The 24,958-nt window shown below is 49.0% G+C and overlaps 1 protein-coding gene and 1 non-coding gene across 2 annotated transcripts in view; one reads left to right on the forward strand and one right to left on the reverse strand.

The window, feature by feature from the left end:
- LOXL2 (lysyl oxidase like 2) overlaps positions 1–24,958 on the forward strand; it is a 104,575-nt gene that overhangs the window by 27,548 nt on the left and 52,069 nt on the right. Inside the window, exons 2-4 of the mRNA XM_059926872.1 lie at positions 2,174–2,597; positions 9,785–9,960; positions 24,511–24,722. Coding sequence (XP_059782855.1) covers positions 2,243–2,597; positions 9,785–9,960; positions 24,511–24,722 — 743 coding nt within the window. The 5' untranslated portion in view covers positions 2,174–2,242. The remainder of the gene's footprint in view (positions 1–2,173; positions 2,598–9,784; positions 9,961–24,510; positions 24,723–24,958) is intronic.
- Positions 12,923–13,059, reverse strand: LOC132368284 (small nucleolar RNA SNORA2/SNORA34 family). Its single transcript, XR_009504024.1, has one exon. It is a non-coding gene; the product is annotated as a small nucleolar RNA SNORA2/SNORA34 family (small nucleolar RNA).

A 24,958-nucleotide genomic window follows, 5' to 3' on the forward strand; every position in this document is an offset into this window, starting at 1 on the left:
AGGATGGCTGGATCTCCAGTGAACCAGAGGGCCTTCCGAAGTCCTCGGTCCTGACTGCCCCCCAAAGCTGTGGCATCTCTGCCCCAAAACCCAGGATGGGACCAGGCACTGCCTGGCCATCCCGACAGATGTGGAACTGCCTCTGTCCAAGTTAGATCATCCCTCCCAGGTGTTCTGGGCACTTACCTGGTCCTTCCTTGTTGGTGTTGTGCCATGAACTGAGGCATACAATTGGCCTAACCCTCTGTACCTGGTTAATAGAGAATGTATGATGCGCTGCTGTAGCTTTCACCTCCTGGTCCTGGTTTCCTTTGGGGGCCCCGTCTTCCAAGTCCACTTCCTCTTCCATGAAACACACCTGCAGTCCTTTAAGACAGTCTTCCTAGCTCTCTAAATTATGGAAGGATCGAGGTACATGAACTAAGTCTTTATTTCCCGCGCTAGGACCTCATCCTGGAATTCTTAGAGGTAGGCTCCACCTGGCTACGGTGACCACAATCTTGAAAATAGAAAAATTAAAAAAATTTATTTAGCAAATGCTCCTGTAGGGCTTATGATGTACCATTCATTTAATCCTCATAACAATTCTGTGAGCTAGATATAATTATCATACCCATTTTATAGATACGAAACATCAAACAGAAGAGAGAAGTTAAGTATTTTGCCCAAGGTCACACAGCTAGTCAGTATGAGAATGAAAATGCAAACCCAGACTGTCTGGCTCCAGAGCCTGTGGTCCCCTCCCCCTCACTCTGCTGTCCTGCTCTCCCTTGCCTGATATGGGCCACTCAGCCCCTCTCCTGTTTGGTACACAGAGCTTTATGCCTCCCCTCTGTGCACAGAGCAGGCGGGACTCAGCCACCAGCAGCCCTCAAGAACATAAACTATATAAAGGGATGGAATTGTCGCCTGGGTATCCTTGGCTTCCCCAAGCGCTAGAGCAGTGCCTCAGGACTGCTCTCTGGGGCTACTCCACAGTTCAACTAAGGACAGGCCCTGCGTAAGAGCTGTTTAAGGGGCTTTACCTCTGACCTCCTCGTTCAGTGGTCTCAGCCGTCTTGAGGTCCAGAGTATAAAACATAATGAGATCTGGGGTGTGGGTGGGCAGCATGTCGGGGTGTCTGGAGGCCTGGAGCCTGAAAGCAGAGCTATAGGAAGGTTCAGGTATGTGCGCAGCCCGTGAGCAAGTAAAGGTGGAGACTCAAAGCCTCGAGGTGTTATTCTCAGCACCCAGAGATGCCGTTTCCATCCAGGTCAACTAACGTCCAGAGGGAGGAAGGCCACCTTACCTGGGAGTACCCGAGCCCTCCTCAACATACACTGTCACATCTGCATTTCTCCAGCCACTTGGTACCTGGAACCAAATCACCTTTTCATTCCATAAACATGTCTTCCAACCTATCATGCTTACTCTGGAGGAACCAAAGAAGGATGAGAAACAAGTCCTGCCCCTAAGCAGTTTGTAACCTCTTTGGGGATATGAAGGTGTCTGGGAGGGGTGAGGAGAAGGTCTAGATAATAAGCCCGCCTTGGAAGGAAGTCCCTGGGGGCTGCTTCAGTAGCCCACCAGAGGGCAATCTCTAGGTCCATCCATGTTGCTGCAAATGGCATTATTCCGTTATTTTTTAGGGCTGAGTAATACTCCATTGTATATATGTACCACATCTTCTTTATCCATTAATGTACATAGTCTTTTTTTAAAAAACTCTGCTCAAATGGGGGCTTCCCTGGTGGTACAGTGGCTAAGACTCCGTGCTCCCAATGCAGGAGGCCCGGGTTCAATCCCTGGTCAGGGAACTAGATCCCACATGCCGCAACTAAAGGCCCCACATACTGCAGCCTAGATCCCATGTGCCACAACTAAGACCCAGCACAGCCAAATAAATAAATAAATATTTAACAAAACAAAACAAACAAACAAAAAAACTCTACTCAGATGAAGTCTAAGTGTGCTCTGTTTCCTGCCAGGAGTCATCCTGGAAAAAAGCATTTCAAAGATCTGGGAAGGTGGTGGGCAAAGAGGTAGAACTTCCCAGACCTGTCTAGCTAAAGCATAAGATGAGAGAAGAGAAGAGGTTGGAATCCAGAATGAGCTTTCAATCCTAAGCAAAAGAGTACGAAATCACTGGCCGATTCCCAGATGTCTGTAACCCGAACCTCTCCTCTCTTCCAGGAAACTCCTGCCGTCCCTCCTGAGCGCCAAGTGGCCCCCTCCATCAGGTCTTCCAGCCCGAGGACAGGGATGGGGAGACACGGAGGCTCCCGCCTTTGCCGCTGTCTGTCTGTGCTCGCCCTCCTGCCCGCCCTGAGCCTGGCACAGTACGAGAGCTGGCCCCACTACCCCGAGTACTTCCAGCAGCCCGCCCCGGAGTACCACCGGCCTCAGGTGCCCTCCGACGTGGTCAAGATCCAGCTGCGCCTGGCGGGCCAGAAGAGGAAGCACAGCGAGGGCCGGGTGGAGGTGTACTACGACGGGCAGTGGGGCACCGTGTGTGACGACGACTTCTCCATCCACGCTGCCCACGTCGTCTGCCGGGAGCTGGGCTACGTGGAAGCCAAGTCCTGGACCGCCAGCTCTTCCTACGGCAAAGGGGAAGGTAAACCGCTCTGCGCTCGGGAACGGAGCACTGGGGTCACCTGGAGAGCCCGGGCACAGGCTTCTAGGGGGATAGCCTGGCAAACGGAGCTGCAGTTACTGTCAAGTGGCAATTCCTGATCATACGTCACCTGGGCAGCCTCCGTGCCTGTGCTGGAAGGTGGGAGCGGAGGGGTGCCAGGGAGGGGGGCAGTGACCACCGGTCCTGCATTGCCCAGGACTCTCCTGGTTTTAGCACACAAAGCCTGGCAGCCTGGGAAGCTCCTCGTCCTGGGAAACCAGGCTGGTTAGTGACCCTTGGGAGCGGCTGAAGTCAGTCTGTGGTCACCTCTTGAGCCCTGTGCCCTGCCTGGGGCTGCGTCAGCCAGAGGGAGACGGTGCCTTTCTTCCGCCTCCTGGAAGGAGTGCCTTTTGCTCTTTGTCACAAAGGCTGCCCAGAGGCTAGTGTCCCCTGACTCTTCCACCCTTCTGTCCCGGTAGAGTTCACGCTTTTAATACCAACATGCTGTTCCAGGCTTGGCCAGGACAGGAACCGAGTTGCTTTGGGTTTTTCACTTTGATTGGCTTCTTCTTTCCTCCTTTTTTAAGTCAATACACTGAAAAAAAATTGGGGGGGTGGTAATTTTGAGGGAGGGCAGGTGTTGGAGCCCAGAACCTTGGGCTTAGTCCTGTGTTAACCTAACTATATGCTTTGTGGGAATACATTTATCCTCCTTGCCCTCAGTTTCCTAATCTGGAAATTAGGCTCTCTAAGAACTCTTGAAACTGTCATAGTCTGTGGTTTTAAATGAGAAAGTAGATAAGGGTCAAGGACATTATTTAAAAATAAAATCTGGACTTCCCTGGTGGTGCAGTGGTTAAGAATCTGCCTGCCAATGCAGGGGACATGGGTTCGATCCCTGGTCCGGGAAGATCCCATATGCCGCGGAGCAACTGAGCTCATGCGCCACAACTACTGAGCCTGCACTCTAGACCCCGCGAGCCGCAACAACTGAAGCACGCATGCCACAACTGCTGAAGCCCCGGTGCCTAGAGTCCGTGCTCCGCAACAGGAGAAGCCACCGCAATGAGAAGCCCACGCACCACAATGAAGAGTAGCCCCCAGTCGCCACAACTAGAGAAAGCCTGTGCGCAGCAACAAAGACCCAATGCAGCCATAAATAAATAAATAAAATAAAATAAAATAAAATAAAAAATAAAATAAAATCTCCAGCTGGAGTGCCCCTCCTTGGGTTAGTAAAGCAAAAGCAGCTCTTCCACCTGGCCAAGCAGCTGCACAGGTGTCAGCGTGGGCCTGGCTGCTGGAATCAAGCAGAGGTGCCCAAACTCTCATCCTGGATAAACGGATTAGTACCACACCAACGGCATAGAATCCCCTGGGGTGCTATCCCATGATGTTCAGAATTAAGGTCTGTGCTGGAATCTAGGACTCTGTAACTTTTGGAAGCCTCCCAAGTGGTTGTACATGTAGCCAGGTTTGGGAGTCACTGAAATAGATCATTATTATGGTCCCTTCCAACCCTTGCTTTCAGTTATTCTAGAAATTATAGGAGAAGGAAATAGCATCTCATACATGTCTCACCTCTGTGTAATTGAATACGTCTTTTTGGAATAACAGGATCAAGACACGGCAGTTAAAGTAAAATGTTCTCTGAAGCTGGCTCTGGGTTCCTTACTATGACATGAGTAAAAGCAGCACAGATGAGTTAGCATACGCTGTTTTAAAACCCATTTGCTGTCTTTGTTACAAAAACTCTGGACACTTCTCCATCCTTTCACATCTTCCTTTATTCTGCTAGCTGAGTGTTCTGGGGGTAACATCAGATTTATGTTTTCTATTCCAGGCTCTCTAAGCCTAATTATTTTATAACAAGTTTTTCCCAATGACTTTGGGGTTTTTCTAGTGACATCTTTATTTTCTTTCCACCCAAACTTAAAATTTACCTGTCATCAGGTAAGATGGATATGGTTTTTCCCCATCCCAGGTTCACCTGCTCAGGAGCAGGCATGGGGGGGCTGGAGAGGTGAGTTAGCCTGGCTCAAACGTTGCCATCCAAGGATGATGAAGGGAGAAAAGTTCACAGGAGTAGAGGGAATTTTCAAGGGAATGATTAAAATCGCCGTCCATGAAGTCCACACTGGGTAAGTAGGAAGGTACTCCATGGAGCCGTTGAAGGACTGGGGAAAGCTGCTAGGATCGATGGATTGTGGGTTGAGATTGCAGTACTAGAATGAATGTGCTAGAAAGATGGAGTTGTAGGTGCAGATGCACAGCAGAAGTGTTGAAATGGAGATTGGGGAGGGAGTGCAATTGTTTGTAATGTCAAGGTCTAAGCTATGACCATGGGATGCTAGCTGATGTAGGGTGGAGGAGAGTCATTGGAGGGAGGAGGTATAGTAACTTAGAGTATTGGAAGGGTCCCCTCTGGGGCTATTGAGACCATCGAGACTTAGGAGAGAATAAGTACCAAAGAGAGGAAGGGAGAAACTGATGCTAAAAATTTTAACTGTCATGTCTCTAGGACTTTAAGGATTATGCTGTCTATGTAAAGTGGTACTTGGTTTATCATGAGAGACCCTTTAAATGTAAAATGTATTTGAATCTCATCAGCATCAGTTTAGGATTCTTAACACTGGGTACAAGGGGGGCCCTCGGTAAATGTTAGTCAACTGATTCAGTTTGATTTGGAAGGCAGCTATGCTCACCACGATACCACCGACGCTGATTCAGTTTGACTTTGAAGAATATTAAAAACAGTTGGCATAGTGACCAGTGCCCTGGGGTGTGCTCCGATGGGGTTTAGTCAGCTCTGTGGCTGAACTGGAAACACTGGAGGTGAACCTGTGAGAGGCCACCCGCCCAGGAGTGCCACCGTCATCAACTCCTCTGAAGTTCAGGCTGTAGTAATGAAGCTAGGGAGAACATCCATGGACCTTCTAGGTTTTCCAGCCTAGCCTTTCAATAGATCTTTTCTCCCAAAACATCTCTGAGCTCAGAGAAGTCATGGGCCCTTTTAGAAGATTCTAGAGGGGACAGCTGCCCCATTTCTCACCTTCTGGATGGCCTCACGGGCACCCGAACCTCAGATGGTTGCTCTCCTTTGCCTGTCCTCAGATCTGAGGTTAGATGTGATTCCCCCTCACCCCCTCGTTCTTCAGATCAGAGTGACAAAGCCAGCAGATGACCACAGTGGGGTCCTGAAGCTCCTAAGTTGAATGATTTCCATTGCCCCAACAGCCCTGGGGAATACTGGCATTCAAATAGAATTTTATTTATGATGTTTATCCTCCAAATGGCCTGTTAACTTGTTTGTACATCTCTTCTCCTTTCATCAGGGGAAGCATTTCTTGGACTAAATGAGTGGAAAGAGTAAAAATGAAGTTTTGCTTCGGATTGGCATATTGCATCCAAAGTTTGAGCCCCATCTGTGTCCCTAGTGCAACTTTCCTAGCAGCTCTGAAACGGCATGTACTGAACTGTGTCCAGAACCACCCTGCATTCCAACAGCAGAATAAGAGCTGGTTGCTTTGGAATCAGAACCATCTAGTTGTTAGGCATTAAGCATACAGGAAAAAAAAAATGTCACAAAATCGGGCCAAGTTAGTGTATCATGCCTGCATCTGGGGCTAAGTAGAAATTTACATTTCCACTATCTAAGAAAGTAACTGGTGGGAATGCCTAGAGGGTAGAATTATTGGGGGTGAATTGAAGCTTCTTAAGAAAGCACTTCTTTGGGAGAATAGTTCCCATTAGCGCTCCAGGGTGCTAATTTCAAATCTTCCTTGTCAGAAAGCAAAGCAGGCCCTGGGGCATCTGTTTTGCAGCTCTCCCTGCTGCTTTTAGCTGTGTGCTGTCCTGTTTGCCATCTCCTTAGCCAGGGTGGTTTCTCTCACTGCAGATGGAAATAGGGCTCTGTTTCTTTTCACCATCTCTGTCCATTCAGCAGCTTTGCTACAGAATGTTCCAAAGAAGAGGCCCCGCTTCAAACGTGAAGGGTCTTTTCCGTTGCTAGTACTTAGCAAGACAAACATTGGTTTGTTGTTGAAACAGCAATCGATTAGGGAGCATATGTTTCAGTGGAGCTTGATGGCTTGGAAACGAGGCCAAACTGAGAAACCAGTTGGAAAACCTCAGCCCAGATGTTTTCAATAAGCCCTTTGTTCCCCTCAGTGCGTCTGAGATGCTCTCCTTTGAGCCCTGAGCAGCCATCTGTTGCAGCAGACATGTCTCAGTGGGGCCTCGAAGTCAGGAGACTGGCCCCGGGTCCCCTCTGACCTTGAAGAACCTCAGATTCTCCTTGGTTTTTCTCATCTTTACAATGGGAGTGTTTTTATCTGCTTTTTCCTTGCATCATGGAAACGACAGAATTCATTGTTTTTCTGACTTACTGGAAGGAGGAAGGAGAAAGGGAAGGTGAGCACATACTAGGCACATATGTTATCTCATTGAATCTCCATGGCGACCTATTTGTTGGTATCATTATTTTCACTTGAGAATGGGCTTGGTGAAGTAGTTGACCCAGTCACGTGGTGCCCAAGCCTGAGGCAGACAGAATTTGAACCTAGGTTTTCTGACTCCATTATACTATAGAGCAGGGGTCCCCAACCCCCAGGCCATGCACTGGTACTGGTCCATGGCCTCTTAGGAACCGGGCCACACAGCAGGAGGTGAGCGGCAGGTGCGCGAGTGAAGCTTCATCCGCTGCTACGTGTGCTCCCCATCACTTGCATTACCGCCTGAACCATCCCCCCCCCCCGGAAAAATTGTCTTCCACGAAACCAGTCCCTGTTGCCAAGAAGGTTGGGGACCGCAGTACTAGAGTCCTCCTGGAGTCCTGAGGAAAAGGAGAGCTTTGACTTTGTTTCCTTTCATTGTGTAGTAATACTAATAAAACTCACTACTTGAAAACCCTCTAGCACTTAACATTTAAAAAAATTTTTAATTGTGGTAAAATACACGTAACATAAAGTGTGCCATCTTAACCATTTTTCAGTGTAGAGTTCAGTAATGTTAAGTACATTCACACTGTTGGGCAACCCATCTCCAGAACACGTTTCCATCTTGCAGATCTAAAACTCTATACCCATTAAATAACCGCTCCCCAACTCCCCCTCCCCCAGCCCCTGGTAAACATCATTCTACTCTCCGTCTCTATGATTTTGACTACTCTCAGTACTTTATATATGTGGATTCATACAGTATTTGCCTTTTCGGGACTATTTCACTTAGCATAGTGAACTCAAGTTTCATCCGTGTTGTAGCATGTGTCAGAATGCCATTCCTATTTAAGGCTGAATAATATTCCAGTGTATGTATAGACCACAATTAGTCAATGGACACCTAGGTTGCTTCTACATTTTGGCTATTGTGAATGATGCTGTAATGCATATGGGTGTACTGATATCTCTTTGAGACCCTGCTTTCAATTCTTTTGGATATATACCCAGAAGTGGGAATTGCTGGGTCATATGGTAATTCTATTTTTAATTTTTTGAGGAACCACCCTACTGTGTTCTACAGGGGCTGCACCATTTTGATAGGGATAGAGTAAGATAATCCAATAGTTTAAAAATCCCGCTAAGAGATCATGGACAGAGAGAGAACTTTGGGAGACCCCTGTAAGTTAATGATCACTCAAGAAAGCAGGCTCGCTTAGCAATAAAACCACGCAATAGAAGCATGAGACAGGCCTCAAGACAATAAAACAATGGTAGGAAAATGACACCTGTATCCTGCCATTGAGGTCAGTAAGTTAACGATTCCTAGGACATGTTCCTCTGCACTCAACTAAAAACAAAAATACAGGAGAAAGATGACATTCCAAAGTAGAAGACCCTCATTATACTGAAACCTGAGATGATTTACCTTATTTTAGCATAGATTGCCACCTTTTTTGCTAATTTCCATAGCGCCATGACAGTCCTGGTTGGGCCACAGAGGGACAAAAAACTCCCCCCAACCCCCCGATGGGGAGGAGGAGCTGATGATGGAAGCCTAATGTCTACTCGAGAATGAGGAAGAAGGTGGTCTTCTACCCCTCCCCACTTTTCCTTTGATTATAAAAATGTAGTTCACCCAGCTCTTGGGGCAGCGCTGCCTTGCCTACCTGCTTGTATGTCTCACAAGCGTCCTATATTATTAAATCCACCTCTTACCTATCACTTTGCCTCTTGCTGAATTCCTTCTGTGCCAAGACATAAAGAACCTGAGCTCCACCGAGCCCTGAGACGTGGTCTGTGGTTTCAGTGTTACATTCCTGCCAACAGTGCACAAGGGTTCCAATTTCTCCACATCCTTGCCAACACTTACTATTTTCTGTTGTTGTTTCTGTTTTGATAGTAGCCATCCTAATGGGTGTGAGATCGTGTCTCATTGTGGTTAACCCTCTAGCACTTTGCACTCAGAATTCCCCACTTACTGCAAATCAGGTAAATGCACAGGAGGTGAGCAGAGTCCCGTGGCCTCCCAGGCAGATTGCCCAGCTAGAAACCAGCCCTGCCTTCACCTGACTTCTGAAACGTGAGGAGGAGGCTCTGTGGGTTAGCCTAGCTGGGCCATCTCTGAATCAGTGGATGGGAGACATCAGGAAGTGGAAGGAGCGCTGAAAGGACCAGGGTTCTGGGTTCAGGAAGGTGGCCTTGCACGATGAGTTGCCTTCTCTGAGCGTGTGCCATAGTCAACATAAGTAAAATCATCACCATCATCATCATCGTTACCATTTTTTGAGTAACTATGGACCAATGATAAATTAGGCACATGTCATGTATTATCTCTAATCTGCACACGCCCCTGTCATTCGAGTGTCATTATTATCCCCCATTTTACCGATGAGAAAAGGGAGCTTTGATCAGGGTCATACAGCTAAGTGGCTGAGCCAGAATTCGTATCAAACAGCTTAGTATCCAAAGTCCCTGTTCTTCCCATTATACCACGTGCCTTCCGGGCTTAAATCTGATTTCTACTCTAATCGTGTTCCATCTGCCACATCCCTAAATCACATCCCTCTGGCAAGGGAATCCAGATGGTCTAGAACTGTATGCAATATCTCAGCACACTGACCAATTGATGACCACACACAGCTGCCAAAATTAGGGAAAAACTCTCTTTCTGTGTACGCCCTTGGTGCCCCCAAAGACTCAAACCTACTCTGACATGGAGCTTGGCTTCTCTCTTCTCTGCTTCCTTAGGGCCCATCTGGTTGGACAACGTCTACTGCACCGGCAATGAGGGGACCCTCGCAGCCTGCTCCTCCAATGGCTGGGGTGTCACTGACTGCAAGCACACGGAAGATGTGGGTGTGGTGTGCAGTGACAAAAGAATTCCTGGGTTCAAGTTTGATAATTCGCTGATCAACAACATAGAGGCAAGTCATGTGCTCTTTTTTTTTTTTAATTGAAGTGTAGTTGATTTACAGTGTTGTATTAATTCCTGCTGTACAGCAAAGTGATTCAGTTATACATATATACATTCTTTTGTATATTCTTTTCCATATGGTTTATCACAGGATATTGAATATAGTTCCCTGTGCTATACAGTAGGACCTTGTTGCTTATCCATCCCATATGTAACAGTCTGCATCTGCTAATCCCAAACTCCCACTCCATCCCTCCCTCACCCTCCCTCTCCCTTGGCAACCACAAGTCTGTGAGTCTGTTTCTGTTTCGTAGGTAGGTTCATTTGTGTCATATTTTAGATTCCACATATAAGTGATATCATGTGGTACTTATCTTTCTCTTCTGACAAGTTCATGTGCTCTTGATGACTCCTTCATGTGAATGTTTTCCTTCTTCCATGTATCTCACTTCTCACCTATGATTCCGAGAAGTGTGTGTGATCACTTTTGTGGCAGGTGGGGGGACCTAAACCAATTTCATTTGGTGCCAGGGCAGTTGAGGAAGGATTTCTGGAGAAGAGGCTGCTATCAGTGGGGAAAGGGCATTCCAGACACAGAGAACGACTTGGACAAAGACACAAAGGCACGGAGGTGTGAACTGGGGATGAGCAGGTCGGTACCACTCAAGACTGTAAACTATGAATGTGGAAATAGTATGAAATGAAGCTAGAAAGGCCTGTGCTATGTACAGGAGCTTGCCCTTTGGACTAGGAAGGTGTATCAGCTAGCAGCGGCAGTGTAACAAATTATCCCACTCCCCTCATATTTTGCAACAAACATGGATTATCTTGAATAGCTTCTGAGGGTCAGGAATCCAGGAGTGGTCAGCCAGTTCACTCTGCTCAGAACATCTTATGAGGTTGCAGTCATGCTGTCAACTGGAGCTGGGGACTCCTCTCCCAAGTTGACTCCTGTGGTTGTCGGCAGGTTTTTGCTTCCTTCTGGCTGTCAGCTGGAGGCCTCTGGTCCTCTCCACACAACCTCCCAATAGGCTGCTTGAGTGTCCTTAAGACATGGCAGTTGTCTTTCTCTAGAGTGAGTGATTCAAAAGAGAAAGAGAGAGGGAGCAAAACATGGAAGCTGCATCTTTCATAACCTCATCTCGGAAGTGATGGGCCATCATTTCTGCTGTATTCTATTGGTCACTCAGACAAACAGTATCCATTGTGGGAGGAGATTACCCAGAGGTGTGACTACAGAAGGTAGTGGTCATTTGGGTTCATCCTGGGGACTGGCTGCCATAGGACAGTTGTCCCAGATCTAGCTGGGGATCAGAATCACTTTTATTTTTTTTTAATTAATTAATTATTTATTTATTTATTTATTTTTATTTATTTATTTATGGCCGTGTTGGGTCTTCGTTGCTGTATGCGGGCTTTTCTCTAGTTGCAGTGAGTAGGGGCTACTCTTTGTTGCGGTGCGCAGACTTCTCATTGCAGTGGCTTCACTTGTTGCAGAGCACGGGCTCTAGGCGCGCAGGCTTCAGTACTTGTGGCTCGTGGGCTCTAGGGCGCAGGCTCAGTACTTGTGGCACACGGGCTTAGTTGCTCTGCAGCATGTGGGATCTTCCTGGACTAGGGAACAAACCTGTGTCCCCTGCATTTGCAGGCAGATTCTTAACCACTACGCCACCAGAGAAGTCTCCAGAATCACTTTTAAAATGCACTGGCACCTCGTCCCAGACCTCCTGAATGAGAGTCTCCCACTCTGGGACCAGGTTATTTTTTTTAAGCTCTCTCAGATGATTCTGATGTTGCCAGCCTGACCCAAGTCAGCATTTGGGAATGGCAAAAGGACTTGTGACCCTCGTACATTTATGGCTAAATTTCAGATTGATCTTTTCAACAAGTTCTCCAGCCAGAGAACAAAATGAACAAACATATAATGCACTCCTCTTGTGTGCAGCATATGTGGGGCTTAGGACAGGGAGATGAGGCAACCAAGACTCCCTCCTCAAGGGGACTCCAAGCCCCAAGGGGATGTTGGATCTGCCATGAATCCAGGCCAAGGAGCCTTCACTGTTCTTTAGCCTCCAGCTGACCTCAGGACTAATGCTGAGGAGAGGTGACTCTTGAAATTGCCCTATTTGGGCTCCAGAGGAAGTTCTCCCCAGACTGTGGTCTTTACATTTTCCTCCCATGACTCACTCTGTCCCAGTCTTTCTCATATGCTCCAAGAGCACACTGAGTATGCTGGGAACTGATCCAAGCCTGCATGATAGTGTGGAAAAGGATTCCCAGCCTTCTCTCAGCTGGCAGCATGAGACCACCTCTAGTTGACACTCTTCAAATGCTGCTATTTTATTTGGGATAACTACAAGAGATGGTTACAGAGTTGATGTACTTTATTTAGTCTTCCAGTTCCTGATGACAACTTTGCTTTACCATGAAGCTTATAATTTGGAGGGTAGCCTTATCCAGTCCAGTTTCACACCTTCCATCGCCACTCTTTATAACCTCATATGAAATAATTAGCACCCACTCATAGGTATCTCATCTTTCCAATGTTGGAAGCTCCAAAGGGCAGGGCTTACATCTAATTCACCATCGTATCCAATAAAAATAATGCTGGGTGTCTAATGGGAACAATATCTCCAATTCCCAAATTTTCTTCTTCCCAGAAATCAAAACCAAAGATCATTCTCTACTTGGGTGAAGAACATCCTAGGATAGAATATCAAACTAAACAGTGATGAGAAATGCGTAGAAGCAAATCATTCCTTCATAGTATTGCCCTGCCTAATGAACATATGTGTGACATCTTTGAGTTTTTTTTTTGGCGGGGGGGGGTCCACAGAAATTTTTTAGTAGTAATTGGATCTAACAGTATTATAATTCTACTGAACAAGTTAAATCAGGGATCTCTAAATTTTGGAATCCCAGTATTAATCAACTACAAATAAATATTAGCCCATATCTATCACCAATGACTGAGATGTTTCTCTCTAATGAATTGACCATTACATTTCCAAAGTTCTGAAACGGCCAACAGACCATAGAAAGACACTTCTTTAGGCTCCTGCTTGAAACCAACAGCTTCAGCAAACTGCTGGCCTTGATTCAGGGCCAAATGTGTGTCATTGTTAATGGGCTTTTGCTCATCCTACAACCTCAGGATAATCCACATGGATTGTCAAGCAAAGATCCAGGCTTCTGGGCATCAGAAAGTCACTGATAGCTTGAATCAAAGGAAGGTGGGCCAAAATGTTTGTGGGTTTTGGATTGGGAAAATGAAAAGGTTCATCTGTCACTAGAAAAAAAAAAAAAAAAGGTTCTGGCAAAGGACTCTGTGAAGGGCACCTCAACAGAGAAATATTTATGGAATAGCTCTATGGGCCAGTTCTACTGCTTAGCATTTAAAGGGGAAATAAGATGGGTCATAGAGAAAGCAGAACCTTAATTGGGTGGAATAGGCAGAAAAATGACTGGAAAAAAATATGTTGGCGAGAACTTTCTTATTCTGGAAGGGCTGAGATTCTGTGATAGGAAAGCTTAGTATCTACCTTTATTCTGGACATTTGTTGGAGGCCTGCTGTACACACATCATGGTCTGGGACACCACTGGGGAAAGTAAACATGACCCTTGTCCTCTAACCCTTATAACCCAAGAAGACAAGATGCATGCCTCGGGGAAAGTTGGAAGATCATTCCAAGGCAAGGAGCCTAGGTCCTAAATGAGATTACAGTAGCCCAGAGAGGGCTAGCTGAGGGGAGTCTGGTTTAAAGGGCTGGATAACTTCCGCAGCCTCTAAGCTTTGTATTTTCCTAGAAGGCCTCCCTCTTGCTGTCATACGAATCAGACTGGTTACCATGGACCAGACTAGAAGCTTTCCTGTCTAGCCAGGGATGCTGTGGAAATTTTTCAATTGATGAGTAGTGCCCTGTAATCTCTGCCCTTTGGTATCTGCTAAAAGTAGGTCATCAACAGGCCTAGATCTCAGGGTGTCTGATGAGAACCTCGGAGAGTTGCCAGAAGATTCTTCCATCCAGGACTTTGTGGCTCAAGCGCATGCGTACGGGCAGGGTTGGCCCGATGCGTAGGGAACCACCCAGACCACCTACCAGGAATATTTGTGGGATGTGAGAAGTTTCTCCGAAATACCTCGTGTAATAGCCGTGTCAGTAGCTTAAGTCATGGAATCACTCGTCTTGGCTAGAGAAATGTCCCCTGTTAGATGTGTGTGGACCACAGGAAGACATGTAGGTTTGGTGGACATGCAGCTAGGGGGGGAGTCGTGACTCATGATACCCAGAACTGCTGATTAATTCGCGTGAACACAGTGGATGGTCTCTACTGGTGTAGCCCAGGGCTCCGCTCTGCCTTTCCACCATGTATCAGAAATTTGCGTGGAGATTAAAATGTATACTGATAATATTTATAGGAGACACAAAACTAGGAGGGATTGCTGGGATAAAACATCATGGAGTGAGATTCAGAAAAACCTCAGGAGGTTGAAATAATAGACCCAAACTGGTACATGTTAGGGATGAATATAAGGTCCTATATCAAGGTTCATGGGGGGGTGGGGGGCAGGAGCGGGGAATAGCTAAAGAGTAAAAGCCAGGGAAAGTGACTGAAAACACTGATTATATTTAAAAGATCCCTGAAGGGAACTGGTTGCCTAAAAGCTCAGTATAAGCCAAAGGTATGGTATGGCTGCTAGAAAAGTGAATGTAAACTGATACACTGGGGGAAGACTTATTTCCCTAAACTCCTTGCTTTTTGGACCAAGAACTAAGTGCAGTTCTGGGGTCATCTCTTAACTGTGTCTCCCAGAGGAGGGACAAGCTGAGTGGAGACAGGTCTGGAAGCCACATCATATGAAGAAATGAAGATACTGTGTCAAGAAAAGAGATATGGGGGTGGGGGGAGACATGTCCGTTCTCTTCAACTATTGAAGTGCTGCCATGGAGAAGAGTGTGATTAATGCTAACTTCCAGAACTAAGATGGATGGGGAGGGATTGGGATGTAGATTTCAGCTCCGTGTGAAAACTCTTTAAGGTTGAGTGATGGGGCTACACATTTCAACACAGTCCGAAGACTCTATAACACAGGGGATGGGGCTTACCTGTTAGAGGTGAGCTCCTCGTCACTGGAGTAGCTCAAGCAGGAACTGGATGACCTCCTGCCAGGAATATCACAGCCAGATCCCAACATGGGAAGGACACAGGACGAGGTGATTACCATAGTTCTAAGATCCCTTGTTTCTCTGCATCTATGAAAACGCACCCAGCCCACACAGGGGGTGCACACTAGCTGACTATTGGCAGTGCCCACCATTGTGTGAATTGGGGTCATGCATCTTACACACACACACACACACACACACACACACACAGAAGGGATGCCAGCTAGTGTGTGTGCTCGGGATCTCTCTCTACCGCGTCTCTGGCCCGTCATGACTTTGGCCTTGAAAGAAGACACTTTTCACCCGCACTCTTCCACATCAAAGTGAAAATTCAAGCCCCACTCCTCTCAACTTCCCCTGGTTGGGGGCCCATAAATTCAAAAGCAGCCAAGAGTGAAGTGTCAGTTAATACCTTCTCTGTGTCTTGTGACCCCAGATATAAACAATTAGGCTAATGAAGGTCATGAAGAGACACCCCATCTCTTCTCACCCTTATTTTGAAAAGGTGAAGCCGGGTTCTATAATATCCACCCTCGTTGACGCCTGGAGACTGGGAACAGATCACAGACCATTATAGATGACCCTCACAGGCTTGTGCCTTCTCCGGAGCACACTGGAATTCCCCAAGCAGAGAGTGGAAGAAAACTGCATCCGTCTAGACCAAGTTCATCCCACTCTGGGATGCCAGAGGCATGAGTCACTAAACCCTGGGGCCTGAATGATGGAATTTCACTGGATGAGGTAACTGTGCTTCTGTGGACTCCTACATCTGCTTGGGGCATCCTCGGGGGCCCCTTGACACTTCATAAATTCCCTTCTAGAGGAGGGAAAAAGTGCCTCTTCTTCAGATGAATGACCCCACCAAAGAAGAGTTCACAGGTTTGGCCCCTGAGCTCCCCGTTGGCCAGAGCACAGAGGGAGTCCACTCTTTTCTTTAAGATGAGTGGGTTGAATTCAATCCCTTCCAGCTATGAAGTCTGTAATCCAGAGTGGCAGTGGTTTCTCCATCAGAATGGCACGGCACACACTCATTCTGTAAGGGGGAAAATCAGACGATTTCTGGAAAAGTGCTTTGCAGACTATAAAGTGTTACAAGAGATTCGCCTTACCGCTGATTCACCAACCTGGGTTCATTTCATCCAGAAAATTAACCGAGCAGGGTCTCCTTTCTCCCCTTTTCTGTGGTCTAAGTTTTAGACCCCAGAGTGGAAGGCGGGACCCCTGAGTTCTGGTCCCCTCGGAGCCTGAGACTTGCAGCTGTATGTCCAGAGGGACTGACCCTTCTTGGGTCTCTGGACACCTCACTGTAGAACAGCATTTTCCGCAGGAAAATGAGTCTTGGGCCAATTCTCAAAACCTTCTTCAAAAGAGGGAAACAGGAGCAAATAATAAAATGTAAAATATTGTTAGTTTCAAGTGAATAGATCTTTTTTAAACCTAGAAAACAGAGCTCCAACCAAACCTCCCAGGAGTTCAGAGGCTCTTAAATCAAGAGACTTTGTTTCCTGTCTGTGGCGGTGGACAAGTTGGAAAAAGCATTAGATAAGGAGAGATTACAAATCCAGATGCCCCTGTGAACAGCCCTCTCTGCACTGGCTCTTTTGCACATTGCTAAGTCATGTGCTCATAGAAAGGCTCGTGGCTGAGGCCGTGTACTGTCAGGTCAGGGAACATATGGGTCTTTTCCTTTCTTCACCTTCTCCCGTCACCTTCTACTCTACCCATTTTTTTAAAGGCTCTTTTGCAAAAGCAGTTAGGTTCCCAGACTTGATTGGAAATCCCCCGGCTGTGAGATTTAGGGGTGGCCTATCCCCCGAGGGGCCCCGGAGCCCCAATTTCTCCTTTGTGACAGCAGGCAGCCCAGGCAGTCTGGAGAGACCAGGAGAGGGAAGATGAGGGTGGAGCCAGGAGAAGGGTATTCACTTCCAACGGTGGGGAGAATCCGGTACCCCTCCCCTCTGCTCTCTCACCTCCTTCTGGAGGGGCGCTGAGACCTGAAAAAGCTCTTTCTTCTCCTCTTAACCACAGGGATGGAGGCTGCTGTGAATTTTTTAAATTCCAGAAGTCCAGGTTTTTATTAGCCACAGTTAGCTGCCAAATGCTTCAAGGTTTTCCCCTCAGCAGCAGCCTTATCGCCCCAGCATCTGGGGGGGCTCTTAGGGGTGGAGGCATGGAGCCTGAAAGGGAGTAATTAACTCTAGAAAGGTCCTAACACTTCCCGGCCAGGAGTTTCGACAACCACACCCCCCAAGAGGATGTTCAGTGTGTTACACTGGGTGGTTTAAAGAAAGGGGGCCTGTTTTCATCTCTGTGGAGTTCGGAAGGCGGTGGTCCCTCCAAGCTAAATATAGCCCTGCTTGCCCCGAAGGCCACAGGGTAGCTGGCCGGCTTCCCTCTGTGGCAGGAGGAGAGATGGTAGCAAGTGGGCAGTTTGTGTCGGACCCTTCAGCAAGGGAGTAAAGGGCCACAATGGGAGCCCACAGCATCTCAGTCCCCAGACTTGCCGAACTGTCAAGCTGGGCCATCGCATGTAGCTCTCCTGGGTTTTCTCTCCCAGCCTACAGAGAGCTTGGGCAAGAAGAGGTATTAGATCCTGTCCGGTGCTAACATTCCATGATTCTATTTATTGAGAGCCTCTATGTGGTCTGGGTTCACCAGCCACCAACCCTAAGGGGAACAAGAGAAGTAGTTCTAGGGTGACCTGTTTTCCCAACGAAAAATAGGTCACAGCATCTGAAAAGCAAAAGGGCATTTACGCAGCTAACAGAACAGAATATTTGAAATTGTGCACATCCTGGCAGATCTGGGAACCCTATCCCTGGCCGAGGTGCTGTACACACAACCCTCTGAAAATTATAAATATTATAATTGTTTGTGAGTTGGAAGAAATAAGTAATGTTATACTCACTCATTAGATGAAATCAACAAATAAGTAGCCTTATAATTTGTTATAGAAGAAATAAATAAATGGCAGTATGTACTCCAACGTTGAACAGTGTGGATTGGATAGTAAATTCTGTGGCAGTTTGGAAAGGGAGAGGTTCGTGGGGAGAGATCAGTGGGAAGGAGGCTCTATGGAGGAAGTAGGGGCTTGAGCTGGGCTGGAGAAAGCCTCTCTCTGCCCTGGTTGGGCAGATCTGTTCTGTAGGGTGGGGCTCCTGATGTGACTGGGGTGAAGGTGGTGGCAAAGGGCCCAGGTGGTTCATTCGAGTCACCTCAGCCATGCTGGAGGGGTCAGCGACAACGACTCCCCCCGGCCCCATCCCCATGAGGCTGTTGCTAAGGCAACTGGATGCTGTGTCTGTTCGTTCGTTCATCCACTACATTTTAATCGGGCACCAGACTCTATGCTGGGCACTGGGAATCAAGGGATCGATGAAATGAAAGGACAGTCTTGCCCTCCCGAAATTTGCTGTCCCGTAGTGGAGAAAGACGATTTCCCAAGTCATTACTTTGTCACCATGGTGATGGTTGCTGGGAGGAGAAGCATCAGGTCAGGTGCCCTACCTGGGAGCGTGGTGGACCGTTTGGCCAGGCCCACGGACTTGCCTGGTTTGTGGCCTCAGCACCCCTGCTGGGCCAGAGGGACTGGTTGCTGGGGCAGGTGTCCTGCCAGCTTCCTGCAGACCGCAGGTCTTGACTGTTCTCCAAAGAAGCAGCCTCTGTTACCCACCCCACTGCTTTCAGGTTGGAAAATGAAACACAGAGCGTTTGATTCTCCAGCAGCGTTGCAAAGCTCTTGGTTTATAGGAGGAGGGCCCAGACTGACTGCCGGCTTTTTCCTCTGGTGCCTCAGCATGACCTCAGTTCTCAAACCACTCCCACCCCGACCCCCTCCGCCCAGACTGGTCTCCATCACGTAGAGCTGAGCAACAGGGATCGCCGCACTGCCTTCCCACTTCCCTTTCGTCTGTGTAGCCCAGTAGGAATCACCGGCCAGAGAATATTCCCAGCAGTTTCTTAGGCTGTGAATTTCTGATTTGATCATCAAAAGGGGATAATTACAGTGTAGCCAGCTTCTTCCAGTACAACATGTCTTGTACTGTTTACAGATGATACCCACGTAGCTAAACCATCTAAATGTGTGCTGAGGGTCAGAACAGCTTTTAATTCAGTTTATTTATTAGCCTCAGATTTCAAGGGGAAAGGGGAGGGTGTTAAATAGCTCAGATGACAAGAGATCGCATGGATAAAGTGCAATCTTGTCCATCGGTAAGTCACACAAGTAGTGCTTATGCTGTGAAAAAAAGCAAGCCTCTCTGTTTATTTTGCATTAAACCAAGAATAAAGGGAGTCTTTATTACATTTTTGGCTGGAGAGCCCAACATTTCTAGTTAAGCTGAATTCCTGTAACTGGATTTTTTAAAATGATTATTAGTTTGTTCCAAGAATATGTGAGGACCCACGATGTCTCGTGTCTGGCACTCGTTGCCGTGGGGAATGCAAGAATGAATAAAGCACAGTTCTGTCCTTGAGAGACTCACAGTCCGATGAGGAGGCAAAATGAAAAGATAGATAGTACAAGATAGTCAGTATAAGCCAAGAATGAATTGAGGGACCCAGAAAGCAAATGCTAGAGGAATAAAGAAGTCGTATCTATGTGGATGAGATATCTGGGGGAGGGACGTCCTAGGACGTCATAGCCCTCAACAGGTATTTTTCAAACGATTGAATGAACAAGGTTGTTCCTGAAGGTCAGGAGAATTCTGACCGGTAGAGAGGAAGGAAAAAAGGATTGCAGGGAGCAGCTTGATGCTGGGGTTAAAAAAGTGATGTCAGCCTGGCATCTTGAGACTGGAAAAAGGGCAAGGAGGGGATGAGGTGGGTCCTATCAGGAAGGCTCTTGACTAGGAGCATAAGACCTGGGGGAGCCACGGGAAGGTTTTGAGCCAAACCCACGAAGGCACAGCGGTCAGTTGGATGGATATGCCAGCCATGTGTGAGATGGACTGGGTCAGCCATTCATCCGGACCGGGGAGAGATACAGGGTCCCGTGAAATGACAGAATTGTGATGCTGTTCTCTTACTTCCACTACATACCTGCCTGGACAATAGAAGTGGGAATGAGAAGGTGACTGAAGGGTAGGAAAAGCAATTCTGGGGCAGAATGGGCCATAAGAGTGAGGAAGAGAGAGGGAGCAGGAGGCATGCGAGGCTTGAGGGCTGCAAGCTGGAAGGGCGTCACCTTCCAACTTGCAAGAAGGAAAGACTGAGGGCATCCTGGGTGCGTTTGGTTTGAGGTGCTGAGGAAGGTGCCAAGATGGCACCTGGGAAAACGGATCTCTATCGGGAAGGCCAGTTTTTAAAAACAGCCAAATAAAGAAAGCTAAGGGCTTTGAGAGCAAGATGCAGGAACCTGTTAGCTGTAGAGGGAAGGAGCTTGCTAAGTGAGCAGCAATCGTGCAGTGCTAACCAGCCACGTGTCTAGTTGGGATGATGGCAGACTAGTATATCTCCATCACGGTGCCCCCACCCGACACCACTCCAAGGATGACTTCTCAGGTGGGAAGGCCTGGGCTGATAAATTATGTAGTTAATTATGTAACTAAATTACGACTTCTAGAGGGAAGGAAGGGGGATAGTTGGGCTAAGATCTGGCCCTTGCAAATGTGCCCTCCCCGGGGAGGCCATGAGCTTAGTGCCGACTTTCAGAGAAACTGTGAAGTGCACTCTCAGAGGCTTGCTTGCCTTGCCTCCCCCTGTATCTTTCCCTGATGCAATCTCCAACGAGACTTTCAAAACTGGTGATTTTTCCTCATTGGCGACAGCCCCAGGCTGTCACATTGTGGAATTTGCAGGTCATTCACAGATGCGGCAAATGTGAAATGCCATTCAAGCACAAGACTGGGAGACCAGCCCTGGTGCTTCTTCACTAGCCCTTCTTTCCACCAACCCACTAGTTAAGGGAGGGCAGGGCATGGCCTCAAGGCACCTTTATTTTCCCCCTTGGAAGCCGGTGATAATCACTCCCGGGGGATATGATGAGTTTTGAGTAGGACAAGTCAAGAAGGTTCTGTGAATTCCTTGGAGGGAGGCAAGAGGACCAGCATTCAGACTTCCCTTTGAATTTTAAAAAGTGCCAGGTGCATCGCTGGCTTCTGGGCTATTGGGCTTAATGTAAACCCCACAAGTGTAGAGAGACTTTTGTTAGAAAAGAAGAATGTGTATGTGTTTTAGGGTTTCAAATCTTCACTTCTCTTTTGAAGTTGAACTTCTGGGGGAAAAAAAGTCCTAACCCTTGTGGTTGTGGAAGGGATCCCACAGCAGTGAGGTCAGGAGGGCCGTTCTGTGTGTACGTGTGTGTTTTCCTACACAGAGGTCTCTGAGCAGTCCCAGTGAGCTCCTGAGCCAGCAGCAAGCCCTGAATGCGTGCCAACGAGGGTTTCCCTGCCGCCCCCTGGCCTGAGTCCAGGGGCAGCTGGGAGGTGGCTCTCTCCCCTCACGTACACCCTGGCCTGACTCACGGCTCCTCCGGGCGGGTCGCAGGGTGGACTTCACATATGGACTTCGAATGGGCAGAGCCCGAAGGGACCCCCCCCAGAAGGCTGGGCCCCAGGCCCTGCCCCTTGTGGGGCAACTCAATACCGGGCAAGGGATGGGGCGAGGGTGGGAGGGTGTGGACCGTTCAGAGGCCCGGGGTTACGAGCCTGGGGCACAGGCTTGGAGTCAGAATTTGGTTTTCATCCTTGTTTATCTACTTATTGGCTGTGTGAGCTTGGAGAAGGTGCAAAACCTCACCAAGTTTTCTCGTTTTTCACCTGTAGCACGGGCACACCATTGGCCCTCTCACCGGTTGTCATGGGAATTGAGGAAGGGAGTGAAAGTAAAGTTCTGAGTGCAGAGCCTGACGTGTAATTGGCTCATATTTGATAAATGAGAGCCCTCATAGTCGTTATGATTCTAGAGCAGAGGGCCCCAGGATTGGGGTGTAAGGAGGAGGCTGGCAGGGCCCATGGAGGTGAGAGACCGTATTTTCTGGAATGAATGAATGAATGAGGTGGATCTGAGCCCAAGAGGATGGGAAGGAATTGGTTCTGTGGAGGGAGAAGAGGAGAAGGAATGACAGATGGGAAGCTTGCCTGACTGCTCTCCCAGGGCTTTGGAGGAAAACTCTCTGCATCCTCCTCTGCCACATAGGTGCACAGACATACACTCCACACAGCGCACAGACACACAGGCCTGTCACTGGCACAGCATCCTGCACGCGGACACACACGAGCAGTGCACTCCCACAGGGACACGTAGACAGGCGCACAGACACGTGCAGAGACACACACACACAGACATACCCGTGACACTCAGACACACACGCTCGTACACACGCACGCACATGCAGTGAGTCAGTGGGAGAGCAAGGACAGGGACATCAGTTCTAGCGCTTTCTCTTCTTTGAGCCTCATTTCCCACATCCGAGAGCCCACCGGGCTTGCCCACCTGTCATACTTCTGCTGAGGGGATGCTGACCTGTATCAAGACAAGGGTCTGCTGAGCGCCCCCCGCCCCCAGGCCTTCCTCCCTCTGGGTTCACGCTCCATATCTCCCCTTAGTGAGGCTGCACTGATGCTCTACGGGGGCCGGGCGGGGGCGGGGAGAGAGGTCAGGGGTCGGGGGAAGTGGAGGAGGGCAGGGGCGGGTGGAGGATCTGTGAATTTAATAAAGTCAGCCTAGCCTGCTTGCCCCGTGAAGCCCGCAGGGCTGGTGCCACCGCGGTAACTTTCCTTCTGGGCGTCACGTGTTCCTTACATGCTGGAATTCCAGCCTGGCCTCCCGAGGTGGGAGGACAGAGGAGGGAGCTGGCCCACGGGCCAGTGTAGACCTCAGGCCCTTTCTTGCTCACCCCCATCCATGTGTCTTGGTGGCACGGGTCCTGTGGCCTGAATGGGGGCTGTAAAGGATCCAGGATGCAGGCAGGCAAACATAATCCTGCCACTGGCGGCCTTCCACTCTGCATGGAAAGGAACCAGGGCCAAATGCCACCACTCCCGGCCCACATACTTTCTGCTGTCTCGCAGGACTGGGCAAGCAGGGCCTGGCTTTGCACCCTGAAGCCAGTGGCAAGGAGACCTGAATCCCTGGGCACCCAAATAATGGTCCTGTTCAAACTGGTGGTTCATTTGCATCCTGGCTGGACGGGGGTTTGGGCACTCGGGGCGCCGGGTTCCTCTCTGCCAGCACCCCTGCCCAGCCCCACCTGGCCTAGCTCAGAGAGCATCTCACACTGCACCTCGGACGCTCCCTGCCTCTACGTGGTCTTGGGGAGATCACTGGAGTCAACCAACTTTCTTATCTGGAAAATGGGGATGACAGTAGCTGTAACGACCTCATTCTATTGGGGCAGAAAGAAGAGGGGCTGGAAGTGAGAGATTCTGGAGATTCCATAGTGTTTGGGGGCAGATTGCGTGAGCCTTGGAAAAACATAAGAGGTATCACTGGAAATCCCAGGTAGGCCCGTGCTCCTCCACCCACCCTGACTTCTCGGGGCCCCCTATCCAACCAAATCCCCGGGGCTCGGGTGTGGGCTTGGGGCAGGGACACTGCAGCTCAGTGTCAGGGGTTGGGGAGGGGAGCCCACCCTGGACCCGCAGCCTCCTCCATGTCCTCCCAGCAGGGTCCTGCCTTTTTTCTCACTGCCACAGAAACAGGGTGGGCAGAGGGCTGAGGAGGGGGCTTTCCAAGGGCCTCAAGACGTTCAGAATCTTCCCTTTCCTTTCCTTTGCACAGTGAATGACTGCGTGGTCCCTACCTCCCGGGCCCCAGGATGCTCCTCCCTGCTTGGCCGGCCTGGGTCTCTGCCCACCACTCCTCCCTCCCCTCCCCTCTTCTCTGCAAGCCCTCCCCTTCTCTCCTGGGATTTTCGCCCTAAAGGCTGCCAGCCTGGGGGCTGTGAGGTAGTGTGCAAGATGGCCCCACCAGCCTCAGGGTATCTGAGGCTTATCTGCCTGAAACTTCAGTTTTACTGAAACATTAGTGGGGAGACACACACACTCACTCCCACGCATGAACACATATGCTTTGGAGTACAATGCACGCATCCAAATTATTTTTACTATAGAGCATGAAATTCAAGGAACACGGTCTCTCTTCTGCTCTCATTTTGAGACCCCTGCAGGAGGGGGCTGCCGCCCTCTGCTGATTTTGATAAGACAGAGGAGGAGCGTTGGGATCCTCCAAGTCTCTGATTGCCCAGGTCACACCTGCTCCCCCTCCTTCAGTCCCCTCGGCCAGACCATCTCCCATGCACACGTGCTGTGTGCTCGCGGAGAGCACCCAGGGGCCCCCGGGGGCCCGAGGGGAGAGGCAGGGGTTCCAGCAGAGTGCCCAGTCTGCCGTCACCTCTCCACGGCCAGACCAGGAAAGTAACCCCTCTCCTTCCACGCCTCCTCCCTCCCAGAACATGCATATCCAGGTGGAGGACATCCGGATCCGAGCCATCCTCTCCGCCTACCGCAAGCGCACCCCGGTGACGGAGGGCTACGTGGAGGTGAAGGAGGGCAAGACATGGAAGCAGATCTGCGACAGGCACTGGACAGCCAAGAACTCCCGCGTGGTCTGCGGCATGTTTGGCTTCCCTGGGGAGAGGAGCTACAACGCCAAAGTGTACAAGTAAGGAGGCTGCGGGGAGTGCAGCTGGCTGGGCTCTGGCCCTGCCTTGCTGTAGAGTTAGCTCTGCAGTGGCCTGGGCCGCTGCTGTCTCCCCAGCAGGTGATCATTCTGAGAAATCTGGACCTTGCAGCAACTGTTAGGAAATTGAGAAACCGATCGCTTCGATTCGGTTATATCCATCCCGAGTAAATCTTGCAATGCTGTTAGGATTTCCAAAGTTAATATCTCCCAGGGGG

The sequence above is a fragment of the Balaenoptera ricei genome, chromosome 6, assembly GCF_028023285.1.
Source record: "Balaenoptera ricei isolate mBalRic1 chromosome 6, mBalRic1.hap2, whole genome shotgun sequence".
NCBI classification, from domain to species: domain Eukaryota; kingdom Metazoa; phylum Chordata; class Mammalia; order Artiodactyla; family Balaenopteridae; genus Balaenoptera; species Balaenoptera ricei.